Raw genomic sequence first — 27,985 nt, 5'->3', positions numbered from 1 at the left:
TTTGGGAACCTGCAAGTAATTAAGGACGACCTCAGGAGCTTTACTCTCCTCACTTGTAAAACTAAAAAAAAATAAAAAATTTTAAATGTGTTGTTTGAAGGGGTGGGGGACTTCATGAAATGATTCTCAAGACTTATCCTTATTTTCTTCACTTTTATTAATGTATAGTTAAGTCCTAAACTTGTAATTTATAAAATTCTCTGTATGCACCAACCGTTATCTTTGGTACAGTGTGAGAATTGGGAGCTGATTTCTGGAAGTTTTTTTCCAATTTTATTGGTCCATTGGTTTCTATGAGTTTGCCATGTCTCTTGTACACAGACCTACATGCCCTGGCGTCTGCCTATCTTTCTGAAGGCATCTCTATTCACTGTTCTCTTCCTCTACACTAGCAACACAGGTCTTGACATCCACAAACAAATCATAATTGTTCCTACTCTAGAGGCTTATACTCTTTTATTAGGCCACGCTGTAATATGATGTCCCCAGAAATTCATTTTCTCTCACCCTTACTAAAATTTTCCACCACTCTTCATTTATTTAGACTGGCTTTCTTTTCCAGATAGCACTTAAACCTGCAATTATATTCTATATTCATTTTCTTAGCCTTTGGAAGATCATAAAATAAAAAAGACTCATAAAATTGAGGGATATATTCTATTAATTGGTTATCAATATGTATTGATTATTTGCAGTGGAAATTTGAGTAATTCATCAAAGCAAACAAAAGGATTCTAAGATTTGTAATGTAATTGTGGTGCAATATGGCATGTGCAATAACTAAAAGTAAATAACAGCAGTAGTGCATTGTAATCGAGGTAACATCTCCAAGTTGCAAGACTTACAAATTAAAATGGGTGATGTTGATAGTAAGAAAATATTAAAATGACTGAAAAGAATTAATATTAACCACTTAATCATTAATTATTCAGAATTGCTCTATCATTTTCATTATATAATATTTTATAGAACTTACACACTATTTGGCAAAAGGAAAAATGGAATGCATAGATAAATGAAAAATTTACTATTATTTATTTGACATTATAGGAAGTATAAAAATTAAAAAGGTGGACCACATTTTGCATCAGGGAAATTTTCAGAGTTGGTGAGTATAATAATTTTAGGAGCTTGTTTAAATTTTCATTCAAGTCTTTGAATGGAAAATTTTCTCTATTATTCTTCACTGTTGGGCATTTTACAGCTTCTCAGCCTTTTCCTCTGTATCTGGAGAAATTAAGTTAAAAGGATACAGAGTTTGCCACTGTGCAGAACAGAATAAAAGTTTACAAATTACTGATCAAGACATAGAAACATCTGGCTAAAATTCATGTTTCGGATATTCTGGTAATTTAAATTCTCCAAGTTATCACTATTCTCAATGTCTACAAAGAATTTAGAGTTACCTAAATAAAAGGAAGATCAAAAGCAAATCACTGCAAGTTTCAAATACATTTTATCAAATCAGATCAATGCAATCATTCAGAGGAGAGAGAACTCAAAGAAAGGCACTAAGATAAAAAGAGAACGCTTGCCAGGAGCCTGTGAGGTGATCAGGGAGCAGGTTGGGACTGTTTGTTACAGAAGGAAATCAGGAGATAACCGGAAGGCACATCAAAGAGGATTTGTTTATGTTTGTGATACTAATGGGGAAATCCTTAGACTAGAGATTAACATTTTCCTAAAGGAGGAACCCTTTAATCCTGCTATTATCATAATCAATTATACTTTAAAGTGAGCACTTGCATGAGCAAAATGACCTACATCTCTTTACCATATTCTTAAAATAAGTAACAGTTTTATCTATGGCCTTTGTGAAAAAAAAAAAAAAAAAAAAAAAAAAAAACTATAATAAATTTCTTATGCTGTAATGTATGTTCTAATGTAATTATAGACAGACTAATCAGAAGACTATCATCACTCTTCAATAACTCTTCAAATCTTTCCACAAAAAGGATTTGGAAGTTTGTGAAGAATGTCTCACAACCAGGCTAAAGTTCAACTCTCAGGCGTATAGTCACAAAATGATTTGTAAATATACATTTCTTCAAATATTGTCAACATGAAGGAACACCTTTTTTGGGGGGACAATGTTTATAAAACACATTTTAAAAAACCGAAACAATTACATTTACGCAATGATTACAAAAAAAAACCATCCATTCCAATATTCTGTCAATTCCCATAGCCTATAGCTATAAGATTAGTGAAAATAAATAAAAAGAAAAAAATACAAATAATTTTTATAATTACTTATAAGTTAAAGTACTTCATTTTGAACATTCATTTTAAAAAGTAAACAGTAATGTCATAATTAGTTTAAATGACTGACTCAAAATATTATGTCATTTTAATTCATTTAAGTCTTGTATACAAACTGGATCAAGATAAGCTATTGTTTGTGAGCAAGCACAGAGTACAGAGTAAAAGCAACAATTAGCAATCTTCTATGACTAACTTCATCCTTAAATCATTGGACCATTTGATTATAGGAAATGAAAGTAATAAAATCTACCAATCCATATATCTGTATTAGATTACATCTAACCTTTTCACATAATGAAGAAATACGGGGTATGTATTTAAATTGCTTCTGTGTAATATTAGTATATGGGTAATTCAATTTAACATATTTGAAAATGAGGAATTTTTGTGGATCTTATGAAATATATATATTATAAAAACCTCAATGGTTAAGATGATTCTGCTTTTCAGAATTCTGGCTAGAAAGATAAGCTATCATGACACCATGTAGAATTTTGAAAAATGAAATCAGTAACTACATATGACCTTTTTTCTATGCCACTTAGCAGATAAGCCTGGGGGTGGTGGGAAATGTGGGAATTTTAATAACACAATGAGCACAGAAATTTGGATATTACTTTAAATCTATTTTTTACATTCTTCTTTACATTTCAATTTTGACAAAAACATAGTACAACTTATTGTATCGAATTTGGATAGTTTGCTCTAACTCTGCACCTAAAATATATTGAGATAGTCTTTAAAATCTTACAAATTTTTAAAAAATTCAAAATTTTAGAACAGGTTTAGATTTACAGAAAATTATAAAGGTAGAAAAGATTGCTCTCATACACCTCACATATAGTTTCCCCTATTACTGACATTGTACACTGCCTTAACAATATGGCTTTAAAATCATTCATGCCTTTCATTAGCTTGATTGCTCATTTATTTCTATTGATGAATAATATTTGATTATATGTTGTACCCTCTTCATTTATATATTCATCTATCAAAGGACATCCTAATTGTTTCCAGCTTTTGATGATTATAAAGCTACTCTAAACACTTGTGTGCAAGTCTTATGCAGATAAAAGTTTTCTCGTCAGTTGGCTGAACACTTAAGAGTATGGTCGATAGATGCTATCATAAGTGTATATTTAACTGAGTAAGAAAGTGTCATACTGTCTTCCAAAGTGGCTGTAATAGTTTACATTTCCAATGGCAATGAATGAGAATTCCCACTGCTCTGCAATGTTGCCAGCAATTGGTGGTGTCTGCTTTTTGGATTTTTGCCATTCTTACTGATATATAGATGGTATTTCATTGGTGATTTAACTTTCAATTGTCTGTTGACAAGTGCTATTGAACTTCTTTTTATATTCTTATTTGACATCTCTATATCATCTTTGGTGAGGTGTCTGTTCACACCTTGTGTCCATTTACAAATGTGTTTGTTTTCTTATGGTTCAGTTGTAAATTTCTGTTGTATATTATGGATAAAAGTCCTTAGTATAAATGTGCTTTGCAAATATTTTCTATCAATCTGTGGCACATTATTCTCATTCTCTTGAAAGCGATTTATACAAGACAGAAGTTTTTAATTTTAAAAAAGCCAAATTTATCCTTTTTTCTTTCTCGGAGCATGCTTTTAGTGTCATATCTAAAATCTTATCAAACAAACCAAGATCAGGTAAATTTCCTGATATGTATGCTTCAAGAAGTATTATAGTTTTGTCTTTTACATGTTGGTCTGTGTTCCAGTTTGAGCAATATTTGTAAAAAATGAAAGGTCTGTGTCTAAATTCATGTTTTCTTTTGCCATTGAACATCAAGTTGTTCCAACACCATTTGTTCAAAATACTATTCCATTCTTCATTAAATTAACTTTACTCCTTTGTTGGGGACCAGTTGACAATATTTGTTTTGGTCCATTTTGGGGCTTTCTACCCTGTTCCATTGACTATGTGTCTATTGCTTTTGCCCATATCATGCTGTTTTGAATACCATAGTTATAAGGTAAGACCTCTAATCTGGTTGAGTTATGCAATTTTGTTTTTCTTCTTCAGTATTGTGTTGACTATGCTAAGTTTTAAACTAAAGTTTTGAATCAGTTTTTCTATATTTAAAAAATATCTTGTTCAAAAGAATGAGAAAATAAGCCAGAGTCTGGGAGAAAATAGTTGCAAAAAATAAACCTAATAAAAGTTTCTTACAAAAAGTCTTAAGGAAAAAGAAACAAAAAACATAATTTAAACAGAGGGCAAAGGTTCTGAACAGACACATTACCAACAAACAAAGATGGAAAATAAGCATTATGAAAAGATGCTCAACATCATAGATCATTAGGAAATTACAAATTAAAACACCAAGATACTGCTACACATCTATTAGAATGACCAAAATCTAAAAAACTGACACCTGATGCTGACAAGGATGTGGGGCAACAGGAACTCCCATTCACTGCTGGTGGGAATGCACAATGGTAAAACTGCTTTGGAAGATACCTTGGGAGTTTCTAATAAAGCTAAATATATTCTTTCCATATAATCCAGCAATTGTTCTCCTCGGTATTTACCCAAAATTAGTTGAACATTGTTCATATCAAAACTCGCACATAGGCGCAGCTTTATTCCTAACTGCAAAAACTTAGATGCATCCAAAATGTCCTTCAGTTGGTGAATAGATAAATAAATGTACATTTAGACAATAGAATGTTATTCAACATGAGCTATCAAGCCATGGATGAAACATAAATGTGTATTAAGAAGTGAAAGAAGCCAATCTGAAAAGGCTATATACTGTATTATGTCAACTAAATGACATTCTGGAAAAGATAAACTGTGGAGATAGTAAAAGGATAATGGTTTGCCAGGGTTTAGCAGGAGAGAAAAGACAAATAAGCAGAGTACAGAGATATCTTGGACAGTAAAATTATTCTATATTGTGCTACAATGGTAGATACAGGTTATTATGCAACTGTCCAAATCCATAGAACATACAATACCAAGACTGGTATCTTCCAAAGCAGTTTTACCATTGTGCATTCCCACCAGCAGTGAATGGGAGTTCCTGTGGCTCCACATCCTTGTCAGCATTAGGTGTCAGTTTTTTAGATTTTGGTCATTCTAATAGATGTGTAGCAGTATCTTGGTGTTTTAATTTGTAATTTCCTAATGATCTATGATGTTGAGCATCCTTTCATAATGCTTATTTTCCATCCTTGTTTGTTGGTAATGTGTCTGTTCAGATCCTTTGCCCTCTGTTTAAATTATGTTTTTTATTTCTTTTTCCTTAAGACCATGGACATCAAAAGGATAATAAACAAATAGTATGAAGGACTCTATACTCACAGAATTTATAACTTAGTTGAAATGGTTCAGTTCTGTGAATGACATAAACCTCCCAAACTTGCATGAGGGAAATTACAAAACCATATAGATATATGTGCGTGTGTGTTTGTGTGTGTGTGTTTGGGGGGGGTGTGTATAATTATTTTAATAATTAATTAATTTTAATAGTTAATTACCTTCAAAAAAAAGAACTAGCATGATTGTTTTGTTAGTAAATGCAACAAAATAAAAATTCCTGGTATGAATAACCAAGAATACAAGGAAACACAGCATACAAGGATAATATACAAATGTTACTGGCTTTCTTATATACTTTCAAGGAAAATTAAGAATTTGATTTTAAAGAAACAAAACCATTTGCAATATTATCAACCAATGGAATACTTAAGTGTAAATCTGACAAAATAGTTATTGGCTTTCTATGTGCAAAACTATAAATCTCTGAAGAAAGCCATAAAAAGACCTGAATAAATGGGGAGATATTTCACGTACATAGATAGGAAGCTTCAATATGATTCAGATGCCAATTATTCTCATTTTTGTCTGTAGATTCAGTGCAATCAAAATCAGAATCCCAGCAAACTATATTTTAATAAACTTTATTTTAAAAGCAGTTGTTATTTTTTTCTACTGCTTACTTTAGGATTGGTCAGAGAATGAAATACAATACTTTCTCTAATTTTCCTAAGGTGTAAACTTAGATTCTTAAATTTAAAATTATCTTTGATGATATAGATATTCAGCATCATCACTTTCCCTATAAGCATTTCTTTTGCTGCATCCTACAAATTTGGATAAGTTATAACTTCATTTTTTATTTAGATGTAATTATTTTTCAATCATCTTGATACTTCTCCTTTGACCCATGTGTGATTTAGAAGTGTGTTCTTTAGTCTCTCAATATTTGGGGATTTTTCCAACTACCCAACAGTAACTACTGTCTGTTACTGATTTATAATAGTTTTCCAACAGTAACTACTGTCTGTTACTGATTTATAATAAATGTTGTTATAATCTGAGAACATATTTTCAATTATTTTTATTTTTTAAATGTATAACTTGTGTTTTTCAGTCCAGAGTATAGTCTGTAATCATAAGTATTCCATATGAGCTTGAGAAGAATGTGTTTTTTTGCTGTTCCTTGATGTAGTATTCTAAATACGTAAATTACATCAAATTGATTAATACTACTGTACAGTCATTTGTATTTTTGTTGATTTTCTGCCTGCTTGATATATCAATTACTGAAAGAGGAATGTTGAAATCTTCAACTATAGTAATGGATGCATCTAGTTCTCTTTTCAGTTCCATCAGTTTTTGCCTTATATGTTTTGACACTGTTGTGTGGTACATACACGTTTAGTATTGTTATGTCTTCTTAGAGAATGATCTCTTTATCATTGTGTAATGCCCTCCTCTATCCCTAATAATTTTACTTATTCTGAAGGTGACTTTATCTAAAATTAATATATAGTTACTCCTATTTTATTTTCAATAGAGTTAGCATGTCTTGTATTTTTTATTCCTTTACTTGTAACCTATCTATATATTTATATTTAAGTTGAGTTTCTAAGAACTACTGTATAGTTGGGCCATGGATTAATATCTAACATTTTAATAACTGCTTTCTATTTGTTGCATATCATTTTTCTTAAGCCTCTTGTTTTCTGCTTTCTCTGTTTTATTTGAGAACTTATATTCTCAAGTTTTGAGTATTTTATACAATTCATTTTATTACCTGTCTTGGTATATCAGTACATCTTCTCTAGTAACTTCATTTTTTGTCTCTTTCCTTGACATTAGGCTTCAGTAATACTGTTTCTCCAAAAATCTGTGTCTTACATTGCCTTTCACTGTAATCTACTACTATTATTCTACTGGAGTTTTAATGGGTGTTGTGGTAAGATGTGTGGAGTGGAAGCAGTCTGTCACCTTATACTTATAATTTTTAATTTCAACTTTAATTTTTAATTCAAGGAGTACATGTGCAGATTTGTTATTTCTTACCTTGATATATTGCATGATGCTAAGGCTTGGGGTACAATTGTTCCTGTTACCTAGGTAGTGAGCCTACTGACCCAGAAATCCCATTATTGGATATATACCCAAAGGAAAACAAATCATTTTACCAAAAAGACATATGCATTCATGTCTTCACAACACTATTCACAATAGTAAAGCCATGGAGTCAATACAGGTGATTATCAATGATGAAATGGAAAAAGAACATGTGATACATATACATCGTGGAATACCATGCAGCCATAAAAAAGAATCAAATCATGTCATTTGCAGCAATGTGGATGCAGCTGGGGCCCATTATTCTAAGCAAATTAACACGAAAACAGCAAACTAAATATTGCATAATTAACCTTATCTTTTAGTATGCTTGTGTCTCTAGCCTGTGACCTTCATAAATGTGTCCCCTGTGTTACAGCTTCCTTCCCAACACCTTATCTTAGGTGTGACAGAAAAACTAGAGTATCTATTAGCGGCAGTAGTGCCTTTATCCTAGACCTGTAACACGACTCTTATAAGGTCTTTTCTACTGGAGACTAAGTCTTGTTGGGGAGAATATTCTAGGTATGTTTAACCATGATTACTCTTCCCTTCCAGCTGCTAGAATCAAGAAGAAATCTTTCTCAGAGTTTTACTATGAGAAACTGCTGAAAATTCTGGAGGTAAAACACAGAATAAAGTGGGTTCTTCCTGCTAAGACTGCAGACTTATAGGGCTTACCCAATCTCTGCCTAGTCTTCACTCACCCTCCAACAATTTTTCTTGATTAATATTTAAGTGTTCCTAGTACTTTGTGACTCAACGGCTTCTGCTGCATTGGTAAGGAGATCTAAACTATCTCTCTCTCCATCTAATCTATCTATCTTTTATTTAAATTCCTTCTTTTTACTTTTAAACTTTTCAAAAATAATGCCCCACTTAGGAAAGTATTCCATATTTACAGAACTAATCTTGATGTACAACTCCTATCGTCTCACAGCCTTGTTTAAAATCTTCAAAGCTTCTCATCACCTACAGAACAAAGTCCAGTGATTTTCCAACCTTGCTTTTTGTTTCCTCTGTTTCACATCTCTGATTCTCCCACTCAGCTTATTTTTCTGTTCCCAGCATTTTAATTAACTCATTTTATCATCTGTTTGTTGGTGGGTTAACTCTCACTCTTTGATACCGTCTTCAACTCCAAAAACTATCCAACCTTTGACAAGCACCTTCATGTCAAATATTCCAGAAAGCCTCTCCAGATTCCCCAGAAGAAACGATGCCTTTGAAAATGCTCAGAACATTTGATCTATCACTTCCTGATGTATGGCTCCTTATCTAACAAAGCTTATGTTTGTTTATCTTATGAATTACTTACTTTATTGGAATGTATGCACCTAGAAGGAAGGGATCAGGGTCTAATTCATCTTCATAAGCTCCAGCGCACCTAGTACAGTAAGCCTGTCACACAGGATATGTAGAATCATTATGTTATAAATGAGTAAAAAATATAATAGCTGCTTTTGATTCTTTCTGGAGATTTTTCCCATTCATTTTTATTATACTTTTTATAGTTAATATACACAATTATATTTGTGAATCTTGGTTAATATATAAAAAGCATAAAACTGCAAGATTTTAACATTTTCTTCATTTATTAGTAGTTTTATGATTTTAAGTTATTTTTATCTATATATTTTAAAATATTGGAATTAAATATAGCAGATCTAACAGCATATATAATTCCTGATTCCTACTGAAGTGGCTGTTACATACAAGGAAAAATATAATGATCATTTTGGTATATCAAAATAATCTTTTCTTATTGAAAATTAGATGCATATATGAGAAATGACTTAGATCAGAGGTACCTGAAACTTAATACCTGCAAAAGTTGGAGATAATGAAAAACAAGCATATTTGACATACAAAGTTATGTAAAGGCTCAGAAACTGGTGGCATATACACAAAGCTATACTTTATGTTTATCTTCCACATTTACACAATAAATGTAAAGTTTCTCTTAATCATAATTTCTTCATTTCATTACCTTCTGAAACCACCAGGTGTATAAGCAGTATTTAAAATTCGTTGTATTTTTATGTATATATTTTAAATTTTGAAAGAACACGTGGTTGGCATTTAATGGACTTCAGTTTGAATCATGTCTGTCACTGTCTGTAATTTTTCCTTTCCTCTGCTGAAGTTTCCCTTTTTGAATGATTAACCTATTACTTCACATTAAAAACTGATATGACTATTCAAAAGCATCTTGGTAAAGCATAGAAGAGCTTTTCAAAATTGAAGTGTAATTTGACACATTAATTTCTTTCTTCATGACAATTATGTATAGTTTGGTCTGAGCTATCACAATAAATATAACCTAATATCACTTAGGCTTCACTTTTTATTTATAATATGTTCAGAAGTTATTTATTCTCACATTTTATATGAATTTAAGCTTGGATCACTAAGACATGTCTATCCTTTTTAAAAGTAATGAATACCAAACTCTCACTATCAAATTACTTCTTATAAAATGTTTTATTTTCATCAATAAATAAAGCAACCAAGGTGTAATTTGTCAAGGCCTCTTATCACAGTAATTTCAAATGCCATGTAACATAGGCAGCTATTGTTAGATGTCCTCTCTTTCTCTGATTGACTGACCTCTTCTAACCAGCTGACTCTATTCAGTAGCTGCCAGCTTTCTCTTTTCTGTTACTAAAAGTGACTCACTGCTTGCTTAGCTCAGTAATCAAAAACATCCTGAAGGTATGTCTTCCACTTCCCTTTCTGTGTCTGTCTCTGTCTGTCTCTCTGTCTTTCTTTCTCTCTCTCTCTCTCTCTCTCACACACACACAAAATCCTCATTCTCTCTCAAAATTATTTCTCAGATTCATTAATCAATGTAGAGTCAACCTCACCCTCCCATCTTATCCCTTCTGCATTAACAATGTGCACAAATAATTAGTATATAAAATACCAGCTGAAAAGCAATGGATTTACATCAAATAAAAAAAATAAAATATTCTGAAAAGAGTTTTGATGATTCTATTTTATCATATGCTAATTATTTAAATGTTGGTTAATTTATGAGTAGATGATCTCAGTTAAGCAAAATGTCATCCATCAGATCATTATATTCCCAAATCTAATTATTCCCAAACAAGTAATCACTTGCATTTACTTCTAGAATATATTTCTGTGAAACAGAGAATGTTATACAAATCTTTCTAGCTTCTTATCTTTGCATAATGACTTTCTAGGATTTAAACCCCAAATATGTTACCATCACTCTCAAATTTCCATTCAGTTATATAACACCTATATATATATATATATATATATATATCCTGGAATCCATGCATGGTAATTCTTTGAAACTCATGGTCAGTTTTGGTGAAACTTCCTACATCTTTAGTTTCAACATTCTCATTAATATTTTTCACTAATTGAAACTGGCTCTGTACTAAGGATACTGCTTTCCCTAATGTTCTCTTAAGTGGTGGCTGTTTTCTTTATTACATTCTTCCGGCAAAGGCCTAGACATGGGACAGGTGTCCATCTGACTTCTCAAGGAGAACTGTCACAGGGCCTGCTAGTCATTTCTAAGCTCTCTCTCCCTCCCACTTCCCCCAAATTTTATGGCTTTGGTTCTCCAAATCCTTCTTGTTGAACTCACTAACTTTCTCCCTAATTATAACCTTTTTTAGACTCATTAGTCTCCCTACTTATTCCCTGAGACTGACTTAATGATAATTTCTCCACAACCACTCTCATCAAAATCCTTGGTAATTTCATTGTCCACACTGATGACTTTCAGTCCTGGCCTCTCAGCTACTTGTCCTCTTCTTCAATATTATTGTTCTCTACATACCTCAGAAACTCACATGATCATATTATGTTTGCTATTTACCAACAAGTGCTATGATCTATGCTTGTTAATTACCAATAAGTGCTATTTATTTAAGAGCTCAATTGAAACATCCTCCTCCCCAACTACTGTCTTGTCTCTTCAGGTTGTTTCCTTCAATATGCTAATTCTCTAAATGCCTAAGGTTCACCAGTATCTTCAATTCATAATTCTTACTCTTTTTTTTTTTTTTTGAGACAGAGTCTTTCTCTGTCACCAGGCTGCCAGATTGGAGTACAATGGTGCAATCTTAGCTCACTGCAACCTCCACCTCCCAGGTTCAAGCAATTCCCCTGCCTCAACCTCTGAAGTAGCTGGGACTACAGCTGTGCCTGGCTAATTTTTTTTTTTTTTTTTTTTTTAAGTAGAGACAGGGTTTCACCATGTTGACCAGGATAGTCTCGATCTCCTGACCTCGTGATCTGCCCACCTTGGGCTCCCGAAGTGCTGGGATTACAGGTGTGAGCCACTGCACCTGGCCCTCTTACTTTTTTTTTTTCATTTCTTTGTAGCCTAAAATCCAAATTAGCAAGAGTAGTAAGAGTGTCATAACTTGGATCTTTGTGGGTTGAAATAACCGCTTTATTTTGCATACCTAAGCTAAAATGAGGACAAGTGGAGACTGGGAAGAGGAAGCTTTATGAGGAGATCAGATTGAAACCTCAGGTAACAACACAGACTATAGGTAGCATCTATTTTTTCAGTTGTTGTTTGGAATGACCTCAAAATAAAGCACAAAGATCAGGCCTTAGGAAACAACAACCTAAACTTTAAATATTCTGGAGAACATTCCAGATGGGGCAGACCAATATGGCTAAATAGAAGCCTTCACCAGTTTCCTCCCTTCCCCTGCAGGAATAGCAATTTAACATCTACACAAAAAATGCACCTTCCTAAGAACCAAATATCAGGTGAGCAATCACATTACCTGGTTTTACTTCATATCACTAAGAAGCACTGACGGTGGTAAAAAAGACAGTATTGAATTGCTGATACTACTTCTCCCCCATACTCCGGCAGTGGCCTCCATGGCATGGAGAATATGTGTGCTCTGGAGAGACAAGTACAGTGATTGTGGAACCCAGTGCTGCTGAACTCATTGCACTGAACTCAGTACTGCTCTGTCATGGTGAAAATCAGAACTGGGCTAAACTCAGCCAATGCCCACATACAAAGGGAGCATTTAAACCACTCCTAGACAGAGGAGAATTGTCCATCCCAGCGGTTGAAACTTGGGTTATGTCAAGCCTCGCCACCATAGGTTAAAGTGCTCTGGGGTACCAAATAAACTAGAAAGGCATTCTAGGCCATAAGGACTGTAATTGCTAGGCAAATCCTAGGCTCAGAGACAGTGGATGTGGGACACCAGCCAGGATGGCTAAGGAAGTGCTTGTACTGCCCCTCCCCAACACCAGGCAATACAGCTTACAGAAATAATAATAATAATTTAAAAAGTAACTCCTTCTTTCTGCTTGAGGAGAGAAGAGGGAAGAGTAAAGAGGACTTTGTCTTACATCTTGAATATAAGCTCACCAACAAGATTAGTGACATGAGGCGCCCATTCCAGGTACTAGCTCCTAGACAACATATCAGGAAACAACCTGGCCCAGAAGGGAACCTACTCCCTGAAAGAGAAGGACCTAGTCCTAGAAGAATTAATTACCTACTGACTAAAGAGCCCTTGGTCACTGAAGAAACAACAGCAATACCCACGTAATACACCACGGACCTTGAGTAAGATTTTGCGAAATGCTGGCTTCAGAGACCAGCTTCGCCACAGTGGGACAGAGCACCAAGTGGCCTCTTGGGGTCTTAGATTCTAGGCCTTAGCTCTTGGATGGTATTTCTGGGTCTGCCCCAGACCAGAGGGTGGCGCACTACCTTGAGGGGTGAGTCCCAGGCCTGACAGCATTTACCACAAGCTCGCTGATGAGCCTTTTAGCCTATGGGAGCATCAGAAGTAGCCTGGCAGTACTCCCTGTGTGTCTGCCAAAGCGAGAGGCCCCTCTGTCTGTGAAAAGCACGGGGAAAGTGGGAAGGACTTTGTCTTGCAGTTTCAGCAACATCTTGCATTCAATAAAATAGAGCACCAGGTAGATTTCTAAGGTTTCTGACTTCAGTTCCTGGCTCCCAGACGGCATCTGTGGATCCGCCTGAGGCCTGGGAAAACTCACTGCCCTGAAGTGAAGGACACAAGCCTAGCTGGCTCCACCACCTGCAGATAATGAATTTAAAAAAAGGATAGAAGACCCAAATAAATAAAATCAGAGATGAACAGGGAGACATTATAATTGATACCGCAGAAATTGAAAGGATCATTAGTGGCTACTATGAGCAAGTAACTTTATGCCAACAAATTGGAAAATCTAGGAGAAATAGATAAATTCCTAGACAATACAACCTACCAAGACTGAACAAGGAAGAAACCCAAATCCTGAACAGACCAATAACAACTAATAAAATCAAAGTCATAAAAAAAAGTCCCCAATAAAAAGATATGCTCAGGACTCCTTGGCTTCATGGCTGAATTCTGCCAAAGATTTAAAGAACTAATATAAATCCTACTCAAACTATTCCAATAAATAGAGGGGGAAGGAATACTTCCAAATTCATTCTACTAGGCCGGTTTTACCTTGATACCAAAGCCAGACAAAGATACATAAATAAAAGAAAACTACAAGCCAATATCCCTGATGAATTTTAATGCAAAAATCCTCAACAAAATATTAGCAAGCTGATTTCAACAACACATTAAAAAGATCATTAGTCATGACCAAGTGGGATTTATCCCAGTAATGCAAGGATGGCTGAACAAACACAAATCAATCAATTTGCTATATCAAGAGAATGCAGGACAAAACCCATATGATCTTTTCAATTGTTGCCAAAAAAAGCATTTCGTAACATCTGACATCCCTTCGTGATAAAAACCTGCAAAACATGGTGATAGAAGAAAAATATCTCAACGTAATAGAAGCCGTGTATGACAGACCCACAGCTAGTATCGTACTGAATAAAGAAAAACTGAAAGCCTTTCCTCTAAGATTGGGAACACAGTAGGATGCCCACTGTCACCAGACAACAGAGAGATATAAAGGACATCCAGATTTTAAGGGAAAAAGTCAGATTCCTTGTTTGATGATGATATAACCTCATATTTGGAAATACTTAAAGACATCACAAAAAAGTAATTAGGACAAATTCAGTAAAGTTGCAGGATACAAAATCAACATACAAAAATCAGTAGCATTTCTATATACCAACAGTGAGCAATGTGAAAAAGAAATAAAAAAGTAACCCCGTTTAAAATAGCCACACATAAAATTAAATACCTAGGAATTAATTTAACAAAAAAAGTGAAAGATTCCATCTGACAAGAGATTAACAACCACAATGTATAAGCAAGTCAAGCAACTCTATACAAACCCAAAAGGAAGGAAATCAGTATATTGAAGAGGTATCTCCACTGTCATGTTTATTGTGTCACTATTCACAATCGCCAACATTTGGAAGCAATCTAAGTGTCCATCAACAGATGAATGGATAAAGAAAATGTGGTAAATATACACAGTGGCATACTATTCAGTCATGAAAAGGATGAGATTCTGTCATTTGCAACAGCATGGATGGAACTGGAGGTCATTAGGTTAAGTGCAATGAGCCAGGCACAGAAAGATGAAACTTCACATGTTCTCACTTATTTGTGGGAGATAACAATTAAAATAATTGAACTATGGAAAGAGAGACAGTAGGATGGTTACCAGTTGCTGGGAAGCATAGTGGGGTGGGGGAAGCAGTGGGGATGGTTAATGGGTATGAACAATAGTTAGAAAGATAGTTAGAAAACAGTATTTGCTAGCACAATAACTGTAGTCAAAAATAATTTAACTGCACTTTTAAAAATAATGAAAAGAGTATAATTGGGTTGTTTGTTACACAAAGGATAAATGTTTGAGGTGATGAATACCCCATTTACTCTGATGTGATTATTTTGCTTTGCATTTCTGTATCAAAATATATCATGTACCCCACAAATATATATATATATATATATGTTTGTGTACCCACAAAAATTAAAAATAAGGTTTAATTCTTCTAATACCTCTTGGTCTTACTTGTTTTACAAAGAGAAACCCCTGAAGCATACCGAAGTATATGCTAAGAACCTAAAATTGCTCTAAAAATAAAATAGAATGAAAAACAAGACCTTAAAGAAGAAAAAAGAAAATAGAAAAAAACAAAGTACTATGTGAAGGAACAATGACAGTGTCCATTCAGAAAAAAGAAAATAAACAGCATAGTACTCCCCATCATAAAATCATATTTTATATGCATTTTATATACTGCATTATATACTGCATTTTCAATGTTCCTTACCACCCCACTCCCAGGTCCTCCTTTCCAGTCTTACTAGTCTGAACTCCATGGTAAATTCTTTTAATTTCTTTTAGACATGTAAACACACAACTCCCTGATGCCTTGCTCTCTCTAGGGCATTTACTTGGGTAAATCATAATTCTTCTTTAAGCCACATCTAACCCTCCTTGGGGTCTGAAATCACAAAGCTGCATGTAGTTGGAGGGAAGCACTCAGCCAAGAAAGCTTTGACATCATTTGTGATCTCTCATCTCAAGTGGCAGCTTAATGGTACCCAACACCCTTTATCCTGTAATGCATTCACTTTCCCCCATTCCCCCAAGAGCATTCTACATCTCTCTTTCTTGAAGCAGAAATATCTCCTCTCCCATCTTTCCTCAGGTTATAACCTCCTTTTCTCTATTACTCAGAGGAAAGAAAGAAAAAGAAATAAATAAACTCTCACCACCATATGTACATTTCTTTTTAGGTGATGATTGGGTCTGGGTACAAAACATCTTTTAAACTCTTACTTCGTTTAAGAAATACACATTTGCAGAAATAATTCTCACTCTTAACTATATGATTCATGTCTCAGAACTCATTGGTGTGAAATCCAGTGTCAGGGCTGATAAATTACAGACTCTTAATCAATGAAAGATCAATGAACCAAAGAACAAAAAAGGTGATAGGGAAAAATTCATTAAAGAAAGTATGCATATCACCTTCATTTGTGTTCTGTTTAATCATTTATCCATAAGACAATACCCATTGAACCCCTATTATGTGTAAGGAAGTAATAAACATTTTATGGATGAATGAATAAATACACTTATGGGGGAGAAAAATTCCAAAATAGAGCCCTAAATTCCAGGAAACATTTAATAATATAGTTAAATATCTCTAAAAAAAAAAAAAAATCCCTTTAAACATAAGATTAGTAACCACTAGTGAACGTTCCTAAAATGAAGATGAGTGTGTCAGTGCTAACAATGTCACCATATAATTTATTATACTGGTTGAGAGATTTTATTATTTTCTTTCATTTTTTTTGAAAATATAATCATCCAGGATCTGCTACATGTTTATCATCACAATATTTTGGAAAAACATACAAATATATTTTATTTGATAACAAGCTACTGGACACTTACAGGGTCAAAAAAGGAAATATAATTTAATATAAAATAATTGATGGGTTATTTATTTTCCCTTTTTTGAAATAAATGACATATTTTCAAATGTGGATGTATAGACTATACTATTTATATATATATAGTCTATATATATATACTTCATATATATTTATTAAATACAGAAAAAATTTAAAATTAAAATTGGTGAAATTTCCTAACTGAAGCAAACATCAAATGCAAACATGCAAATAAGGTCATTAAGATAGATAACAAAGCCCGCTGACTCAAGAATATATTTTCCAATTGCAGCACAATACTCGAAAGATTTTCATAATTTGAACACTCACAACGATCACTTATTTTTTCATTGAAAGTTGAGATAAATGACTAGTCTTTAGTCAGAATTTTTATTTTATTTATTTTTATTTTTATTTTTTTGAGATGGAGTTTCACTGTGTCACCGGGGGTTGGAGTGCAGTGGCGTGATCTCGGCTCACTGCAAGCTCTGCCTCCCAGGTTCACACCATTCTGTCTCAGCCTCCCAAGTAGCTGGGACTACCGGCGCCCGCCATCATGCCAGGTTAATTTTTTGTATTTTTAGTAGAGATGGGGTTTCACCACATTAGCCAGGATGGTCTCAATCTCCCGACCTCATGATCTGCCCACCTCGGCCTCCCAAAATGCTGGGATTACAGGCATGAGTCACCGCGCCTGGCTGTCAGAATGTATTTTTAATTTACAATCATGAGACCTAATTCCAGCCAAACATTACGAGGCCCTCACTGACAGGATGATCACAATTAACCCCATCTGACCTATTCACTCTAAATAAACTATTAAAAGGCATTATACTACATAACACTTGCTTAATTTTTTAAATAACAATTAAAAGTTTTTGAGACTAGTTTCTAATCAGATACTAAAAGTAAATATCTTTTGAAGTATTAGCAACAGCCCCCTCAATCCCAATGTTTTGCTGCAAGAGTCCTGGATCTTGTTGAGGCAAAGCATGAACTCACTGTCTATTTCATGTGGGAATAAAGCAGGTAGGCAGACCCTGACAAAATCCCTTAAACCATAGCAAGTCAGTACTTATCTAGTCATAAATATGCTTTAATACACTATTTAAGCAACTTGTATTTTAAAAACTGACAGGAGTTGCATACTTGTAACATTTCAGAAAAGTCATTTTTAGAACACTTTGCTCTATTTTTAAAGTGTTTATGGTTACTTACTGTTCTATCCTCTGTGGAAGACACTCCTCTAGGGGATTCATATGATTTAGACATTTTCAGGAAATTATATTATACTCAGGTGTTTTATGAGCTCATAGTTTTTAAGAGTGATGAAGCATATATACAGATTTAAGATGCCAGCATATTTCCTGTTGAATGTTTCACCAAACTAAAGCTTCTTAAAAGTTACTTCTAAGCTGAGGGTGGTGGCTCTTCCCTGTAATCCCAGCATTTGAGAGGCCGAGGCGGGAGGATTGCTTGAACCCGGAAGTTCGAGACCAGCCTGGGAAACATAGTGACACCGTATCTTTACAAAAAAATAGAAAAAATTAGCAGGCATCGTGGCTTGCTCATGTAGCCCCAGCTACTTGGGAGGCTGAAGTGAGAGAATTACCTGAGCCTGAGAAATCAAGGCTGCAGTGAGTCGTGATTGTGCACTGCATTCCAGCCTGGGCAACAGTGCAAGACCTTGTCTCAAAAAAAAAAAGTGCTACTTTTAAACTAGTGGCATTTTCTTTTAGAGTCAATTGTTATGAATTCAGTCATCAACTCTGGCAACAGGATGCTTTTCACAATTTATAACCCACTTTGGCCTTTGTCAGCAATCTTCCCATAACTCAACTATGATAATGAAATAGCATATTCTCACATTGGGATGAATTAATGTTAACTAGAGATAACATAAACTTTTAAGAAGCTTTAGTTTGGTGAAACATTCAACAGGAAATATGCTGGCATCTTAAATCTGTATATATGCTTCATCACTCTTAAAAACTATGAGCTCATAAAACACCTGAGTATAATATAATTTCCTGAAAATGTCTAAATCATATGAATCCCCTAGAGGAGTGTCTTCCACAGAGGATAGAACAGTAAGTAACCATAAACACTTTAAAAATAGAGCAAAGTGTTCTAAAAATGACTTTTCTGAAATGTTACAAGTATGCAACTCCTGTCAGTTTTTAAAATACAAGTTGCTTAAATAGTGTATTAAAGCATATTTATGACTAGATAAGTACTGACTTGCTATGGTTTAAGGGATTTTGTCAGGGTCTGCCTACCTGCTTTATTCCCACATGAAATAGACAGTGAGTTCATGCTTTGCCTCAACAAGATCCAGGACTCTTGCAGCAAAACATTGGGATTGAGGGGGCTGTTGCTAATACTTCAAAAGATTGGCATGTCTCCAAGAGGAGGTGAAAAAGATGGGAAAGGGTACAAAAACATAAAACCTTCACCATTCCTTTGTATTACTCCTTTAAAATTGTTCCATCACAGATCTGGTTTCAAATAACTTTATGTCAGGTGAAACGCAGAAATAGGAAAGAAATGAGGTTTGGAAGAAGCCTCACAAAATTGCTCTGAATGAAAACATAGAAATACCACGGGGTGTCATCAAGGAGAGACCCCATCAAAAATTTCCCTGAAATATATGCTCCAAGGACTCTGTTTAAAACTGCTCTTTTAAAAATAAAATCATATATATTAGACGGGTAAGTGTAAACCAAGAACTACATGAAAGTAGGCCTGTGTGCTTGTCCGCATACTTGTGTAAGCACATCCAAGGACACTGGATAACTAGATTTCCTCCCCTATTATCAGGCTATTTCAGTATCAAGTGATTTGCTTGCTTGATCATATTGATTTTGTATCTTAGCAGCAGGTAGGAAGAATCAATGTGAAAAGGTCAACATGTCAAGAGGAGAAGTACAAATCTTAGGCCAATTGTTGTAGTAATGAAAAATACTCAAAGTCAATGACAGTGACAAACTAAAGCCAGCTGAGCTTTTCTAATCTCACTTTAGTCCAAACTACTGCATTTTAATTCCTGAGTTATTTCTGAAGTACATTGCTACTTAGATTCATATTGAACAACTCTATAAATCTTTTTCTACACAGTAACCTAACATTTTGCTTTTTAATCCTGTGCTTTATGATTATACAATTTATATGAGTATACACTTGCATGGCGGGAGGGTTCTTCTTATTTTTTTTTTTTTTTTACCATTGGCTATCTTTTAGGTTTTGCTCTCAATTAAACACAAGTCTGCATAAGTAAAAAGGCCATAGTTTTCAGCAAAAAACTATCCCAGCCACTCAGCCTTAAGACACCCTCTAATTATCAGAATAGGAATAAGAATGAGTTTCAGTCAGTGTCTGAGCAGATAGATGGCACATTCAAAGGATTAACTGATAAAAACTTTACCTAAGGGTCTATTAAGGGAGTGGTTAGCAGGATTAAGGGAACAATCAAAGGCAGGATACACACCAAGTTTCAAGCAACAGCAGTAAACCTCATTACCTACCCATAGGCCTACGGTACAAGAAAGAAGCAGGACGTCATGGTACCAACACCAAGTGGAAGCAGCATCTGTGGGAGATCACCCACCCCACAAGCGCTATGGACAAAGGTGAAGAGTATCTTTTTCCATGATGAGAGGGAATGAATGTCTCAGCCTCTCTCAGCTGCAGTGCTTTGCTCCTTCATTTGCTGCTTCCCACTCTCTCAACCCAAAAAGAAGCCATTCAGCAAAGGAGTGTGGCTAAAGGAGTGAATAGGACCTTCTGAGGCAGAGAGCAGAGAAGAAATATGCAGAGAACGAAGTTGAAAAAGCCACCTGAAAATAACCAGAACAAAGTGAGAGAAAGAGGGGAAAACTTCCCTTTTTAATTGTATTCAAGAGACTAAAAAGTCACAGGTGAATGTTCATGCTCCAGGAATACCAGACTAGCTTATAGCAGACCAAATGCTCCTCTGAAACAAACAAGAGAAGGTAGAGGACAATCCAACAAACAAACAATGAGAAAATATACATCTATTTGAAGGCATCGGAGAGCTGGCAAGTGAGCCAGTACTTGAAAAGCCAAGATCCTGGAGAAGAGGGACTCATGGAAGAAAACCTAATAGCTACGCCACTTCTCAGTAACAGGTAAAAATACCTTTTTCTATGTTGAGAAAAAGATGCTGATAAGCTAAGTAGAAGGACTATGAGGAGACGAGAATCTGAACAGAGTTTCTTCCCATTTCTTAGGACTGGTAGATGAAACTCCGGGATCCTAAGACAGCCAAGATTGAATATACGAGCTCCCTCAACAAAGAAAAGGGAAGATAAGAAGGCCTGCACGTGTCCCCTCTAAAATACTCACACATTTATAAGCAGTGCAGGCACAGAAAAAATCATGAGTAATCCAGTATGGAGAAGTGAGCCTTTAAATGTAATTTTCAGCATCTTTTTCTCAAGTAAAGGTCCTGTGGAAAAAGATTGGTAGGCAGGTCAGAACACATTTTGTGACTAGGTCTCTTCGGAATTCTACTCCCTCATACCAGTCCACAAGTGGCAGTTTAAATTGTGTTACATATTCTGCTAATGTTCCTTTTCCTCCTTTTAAAATTTTTATGGATATGTAATAGTTTCACATATTTATGGGGCATATGTGATTTTTTTTGATACAAGCATACATTGTGTAATAATCAAATTTGGATAATTGGAATATCCATCATCTCAAATATTTATCATTTCTTTGTGTTGGGAGCATTCCGGTTTTTCTCTTGCATTTACCACGGCCCCAGTGTTGAAGGCCACCATTGGTCATTCTGTCCCAAGAAGCATTTGTCTATATCTGGAATTTAGTGCCTCTAATTTTCTCGATGGTGAGTTTAAAAATATATATATATATATATAATATTAAATATATTATATATATTACTGTTCATATTATATAGTATATATACAATATTATATATTATATATAATTGTATATTATATATACATATATTATACATATATAGTATATACAATACTCTATATATAGCATATGTAATACTATATATAGTATATGCAATACTACATATATTGTATATGCAATACTATGTATATTGTATATACAATACTATATATATATTGTATATGCTCTATGAAACCCAGAACAACTACAAATTGGATGACTCTGACTCCATTTTGTTAGCACGGCAGAAAAACAGTGAGAGGAAATGGCACCTACCTCAGTTTCTACTATTCTTTTACATAAAATGTTTGGTATGAAGGATTATATGATCCATAATTAGAAGCATGAGATCCTTTTGGTCAAACCAACATTTGAACTCTGATCTCCTGCTTGAAAAGTTCTTTCAGTATTATAACACCCTCTCCTACTTGACAGACTGAATTTTGCTAAGCAATAAAGTATTGAATGTGATGTTTCTTTCTATGTGTGTATGATTATAATTAATCCAAAAAGTAAACAAGCTAGATCCGGAAGCTAAAGTGATTTTATAACTTATAGAACAATATATATATTGTGTGTATATATACACATACATTATATAAATATATTGTGTATATATATATATACATATAATGGGTTTAATATATACATACGTTTGTAATTTATTTGACTTGTTTTCATTTCAAAGAGGAAGCAATAGTATATTATAATTTTCTATATCTTAACTATAATTGGAGCTACATTTACTATGTTTCCAGTTTTCTGCCATGAAAATTAATATTGCAAGGAATTTTCTTCCTCATGCCTTTTGGGGGGTGTGTGTGTGTGTATGCGCATGCATGTGTGCATGTGTGTATGTGTCTGTACACATACACATACTTCTTGGGTATTTTTATAGGAGTGAAATTTCTGGGACATAGAGCATGCAAAAGTCATGCTTTTTATTTACATATATTTTGTACTCCACGAGATGTTATTAATGCCTTAATACCTTAATAGTTAATATTTATTTAGGTTAGCTACATATTTTTCCTTTTCATTACTCTTTATTCCTTACTGAATGTTAGTGCTTTTCTCTGTTATCATATCCTCCTACCTGAAGAACTACTTTTAGTAATCGTTTCTGATGTGAGCCGACTGCTTATGAATTCTCTGTTTTAGTTGATTTGGAGATATTTATTTTTATTCTGAAATTTGAAGTGTATGGATACAGACTTCTGTTCTAGAAGCTGTTTTCTTTCAGAACTTTAAAGATGTTTAAATTCATTCACTTCTGTTATTAACTTCTGTTATTAACATCTTTCACCTGTCTTCTGGCTTTCATAAATTGAGCTGAGAATAGTTAGCTGTTAATATTCATTGTAGCCCCTTTGAAGGCAACCATCTCATATTTCCCTACTTCTTAACAACTGCATTTTAGCTTTTGCCCTGGGCTTTCAGGAAGTACAAAACAGCAAGCAACTGAGGTCTGGGGGCAGAGCAGCAGTGTGGGAAGGGCTCCCCCAGAAGCTGAAAATCCCAGGGAGGCTCTGGGGAGCAAAGTGCAATCTCCAGTTTTCCTGAGAACTGATGGTTAGGCTGCAAGGAATAAAGAGATTTCTGGAAGTCAATGCAAACATTCCAGGGAAAGACCTAGTCTCATTCTGCATATTTGAAAAAGAGGATAACTGAATCTGACTAAAATGCAACAAAGCTTAATAAGACTCAACAGACTATGTCATGAAACCCAGCACAAATGCAAATTAGGATGACTCTGACTCCACTTTGGTAGCACAGCAGAAAAACAGTGAGAGGAAAGGGCACCCACCTCAGTTTCTACTCTTCTTTTACATAAAATGTTTGGTATGCAGGATTATGTGACCCTTAATTAGAAGCACGAGACCCTTTTGGTCAAACCAGCATTTGAACTCTGATCTCCTCCTTGAAAGGTTCTTTCAATATTATAACACCCTCTCCTACTTGCCAGACTGTTTGAATTTTGCTAAGCAATGGTGTATTGAATGTGATGTTTCTTTCTATGTGTGTATGATTATAATTAATCCAAAAAGTAAACAAGCTAGATCCGGAAGCTAAAGTGATTTTATAGCTTATAGAACATAATGAGAATCACACATCTTATTTAAGTGCTTTCTTACTAGAGGAGCTCCATAATCACTTATAAATCCAATGTAATTATTTCTTTACTTTTCTTTCGTTGCTGCTCCATAAGATTTCAAAGAATGCCTATCTCTAAAGTTCACTCTTCATTAAATAAATTCATCCTAATAATACCTAGAAATACCCATATTAATCTTTTTAAAAGGCAGTGACGTTATAGAGTCAAAATGTCCCCTTGTGAATAGTTCATATCTTTAGAGATGGTCTCATTTATTTTGACTGTGTCTATATTTTATGATTGCTTATGTAGCATTTTCAACTTTAAAATTCATGTCAATGAATCCTTCTGAATACCAGCTGCCATCTCAGTTAAATCTTAAATAGACAAATTGCTCATACTTCATGTACAGTTATTCTTGAAGAAGCTTCATCAGAGTGGCATTATGCCCTGTTTTACAAGTATGTTATATTTTTTCTACAGGAAAAAAAAAAAAAAAAGGAAAACTTGGCATTTGTTGATCAGGAAGCACAAATGCTGGTTTCTTTTGGCTATTTTGTTACTTTCTTCCTAAATACTCAGGGGTCAATAGCAAATCTATGAGAAGGGATTTTATGTAACCCATATCAACTTTCCCATTGTTATCCCTGCTTCTACTATTATCTGCTGCTGGTTTAAGCCGTTCTTACTTGTACTTTGATTATTTCAGACTCTCACTGTTCTCTCAGTGACCAATCTCAGCCCTTCCAATTTATCTACGTGCCTAGAAATCAGGGCTGAATCAAGAAGTTCATCATGCTCCCAGGTGCATGGAGGTGCACAAATAACTGTAATATACAAAAGCTAGCTCACTGCAATTTTATATTCTGAACTAGAAGGGTTGGAGGGAAACACCATTTCTTTTCAACTATGGAGAACAAGAAAAATAATCTGTAACGGCAATTCTAGAATTAAAGAGAAACAAAATTCCTATTGGTTATGGTGGAATGTAGGCTCTAAGATAGGTGAAGAGCAGCATTTCAACAATCTCTCATATACACAGTGTGATCAGAGAGTAATCATATATACTTTGGTGAAAGGATGGAGTGAGGATATGAAATAGTTCCCAATAAACACATATGAGAGCAGTCGTTTTAGGATTTGATATCCCCGAGGCTTATAAAGAAATGTCTTTTGATGATTTTTATTATAATATCCCTTAAAAATAAGTTATGCCAATAAATAACAGGTTACCAAAGTTTTCAGAATGAATAACAAAGGTTGATATCATCTCTTAACAAAATACTCATCTCCAAAATAACATCTGTTGAAGTCATTTAAAGCATCATGACAAATACTTGATTATACACCAGAAATAAACCACAAGTGAAGGGCTGAGGGATGACATCAGTCATAGACTTGTTTGTTTGATGCATATCAGAAAAACAACAAATTTGAAGTATTTAAATAGAGAATGTTATGTCTATAACATAATGGGTACTCTGCTACCCACTATTTCACGTTAACATATATTTAACAATTTTCATTACCTGACAGAGCTCAGAAGACATGTGGATGTGATCTTGTATGATCAGGACTACTGTCCTGTCAAATAATCGTTTTTCTTCTTACTAATGCCCCAGAGGTTTCAACCGAAAAAGGGAAGGGAAGGGAAGGGAAGGGAAGGGAAGGGGAGGGGAGGGGAGGGGAGGGAAGGCGAAAGGCAAGGACCCCTTTCTGATGAAAATAGCTACATTCTAAAATGGGTAAATTGTTTCCACTGAAATATTTTATGTTAAAGCAGTACATCTCTTAAATTATATACATGGTAGATTTTATGTTTCTATAAATAAGGGTCATAAACAATGTAAACATACACATCTTTGTATATTAAATGCAAGTTTCAAAATTACACCTCATTTCAAGAGGCACAATAATTACGTGGTTAACAAGGTAGACTCTGAACCAGGGTTCCTTAGTTTAGATCCTTTCTCTATCACTTTCTAGCTATGAAGCTTTGGACAAGTTATTTCAAAAACACTGTGCTTCAATTTTCTGATATATAAAGTGGAAATGACAGTATTTTCTCCTAGAGGGTTGATGTGAGGATTAAAGGGACTAATATATATAAATTTCCGACCACAGTACCTGGTACATAGTAAGATTGTCAAAATTTTAGATATTAATTATTATACTTGTGTTCAAAGAACATTCATGTAAACAAGAACAATATTGATGCTTCTGGCTATCATGATAAAGTAGTAACGACTTGACAATCTAGCATTGATTATAAAAACGCTTTGGCAAAATAAATAATTCAATCACTCAGTGTTTGTACTTAGTTAGTAATTATAGTTAGTAATTTCTGTTAGCATACGTTGTCAAGAAATAATAAAGAGGATTTTTTTTGTTTGTCCTTGAATTTAGGATTTGTGGCTGAATTTGCTAACTGCACATTTTAACAAATATTACCCTTTGATATAATAGGAAATACAACTTTACATGATTATAACTTCATTCATCTTAACACAAGTGCATTTTAAAATAGGTTTTAAACATCAAAAATGGTTATCTTTGCATAAATAAAAGGATTCATTTTAGAAAGGTTATTTTAAAATCTATAACCTATAGATTAAAGATCTGTTCTTCCCAATGTTACCATTTAAATTAGTTCCAACATTGGGTAACATCACAGTTTGAATGAAGATTAAGTCACTTACATTTATAATTACCAAACGTCTATTTTTTTCTACATATTAAAATGCCTAACTCCACTGGATTACTAGTACTCCTTATCATTCAGTGGGTTTTGATAGTCATTCTGCAGACGCAGAAACCATTCAATGGCACTGAAAAGTTCAAAAATCTAACCTGGGTGTTTTTAAATCTATTTAAAATTATTCATGAAAAAATGATAGCCATGTCTAAATCTAATATATATTTAAATAACATACAATTTATATAAATTCATATGCAAATGGACAGAGCAGTTCTAGGATATTGACATTTAGCACACAGGACTTCTCCAGGTTAAAGAAGTTTATTCTTTCCTTGGACATGGCTCATATTTTTCCAGATCAGAGGATGGATAACAATAATAAATTCCTCATAAAAATTTTTCTCTTAGCCAGTTCTCATCTCTCTTCCTGTCAGCAATCCGATTGTATTTTCCCTTGAGTTTTGTGTTATAATGGTAGGTGAGAGATGTCAGAATCCATTAGCACCTCATGTAGAGAGTTCTTCTCTGGTTTCAAATAAAAAGAAGTGAATGTGGATGAGGTTAATTTTCCTACCTCAGAGCTAAATCAAGTGATAAGAAGCAATAGGAAGAGATAAGAGGAAAATATTGAAAGAGATAGTAGAGGGCAACATTTTATCTGATAGAATCCCTCATATTATGTGACTGCATAACAAAATTTTATACTATTCATTTCTAATCTTGGAAAAATGCTATCAGTACGATTCATGTTCATCCACTAGCTCCCCATTTTCTCACCCTTAGAGAACAACAGCATAGCAGTGATAGCCTGATGTTCCAAACATTTTTGTCAAAATATGATTGCTTTGAAACTCCTCGCAGTTTGGGGGCACTAAGAAGGCATCCCCTGAGAAATAATAATTCAGGTAATTTTAACATATTAATTAATACTATACTTAATAAAACTATTATAAATGTTATACATAAAAATCATGAATAAAATGTACAATCATTCACATGTCAGATAACTGCAGAGTAATACAAAAAGAAACCTGTCAATTTACCCATGGCAAACCATAAGTTCAAGTTTTTCATTAATAACCTTCCCTCCTTCCCTCCCTCCCTTTCTTCCTTCCTTCCCTCCATCCTTCCTTTCTTTTCTTTTCTTTCCTTTCTTTACTCTTTTCTCTTTTGTTTTCTTTTCTTTTACTTTTCTCATTCTCTCTCTCTCTCTCTTTCTTGAGACAGG

General features: G+C 34.2%; 1 protein-coding gene across 8 annotated transcripts in view; it reads right to left on the bottom strand.

Moving 5' to 3' along the window:
• The window catches only part of SPOCK3 (SPARC (osteonectin), cwcv and kazal like domains proteoglycan 3), a 483,863-nt gene that overhangs the window by 345,687 nt on the left and 110,191 nt on the right, over positions 1 to 27,985 (bottom strand). Inside the window, exon 3 of one of the 8 annotated variants that reach the window (XM_023228615.2) lies at positions 25,589 to 25,669. The exons of the other annotated variants lie outside the window; for them this stretch is intronic. Within the exon in view, the coding sequence (XP_023084383.2) occupies positions 25,589 to 25,609 (21 nt within the window). The 5' untranslated portion in view covers positions 25,610 to 25,669. The remainder of the gene's footprint in view (positions 1 to 25,588; positions 25,670 to 27,985) is intronic. 8 annotated transcript variants of the gene reach the window in all.

This window comes from Piliocolobus tephrosceles, chromosome 3, assembly GCF_002776525.5.
Source record: "Piliocolobus tephrosceles isolate RC106 chromosome 3, ASM277652v3, whole genome shotgun sequence".
In the NCBI taxonomy this organism is placed as follows: domain Eukaryota; kingdom Metazoa; phylum Chordata; class Mammalia; order Primates; family Cercopithecidae; genus Piliocolobus; species Piliocolobus tephrosceles.
The sequence above is the reverse complement of the archived record's forward strand: the minus strand, read 5'-3'. Positions and strand labels throughout refer to the sequence as shown.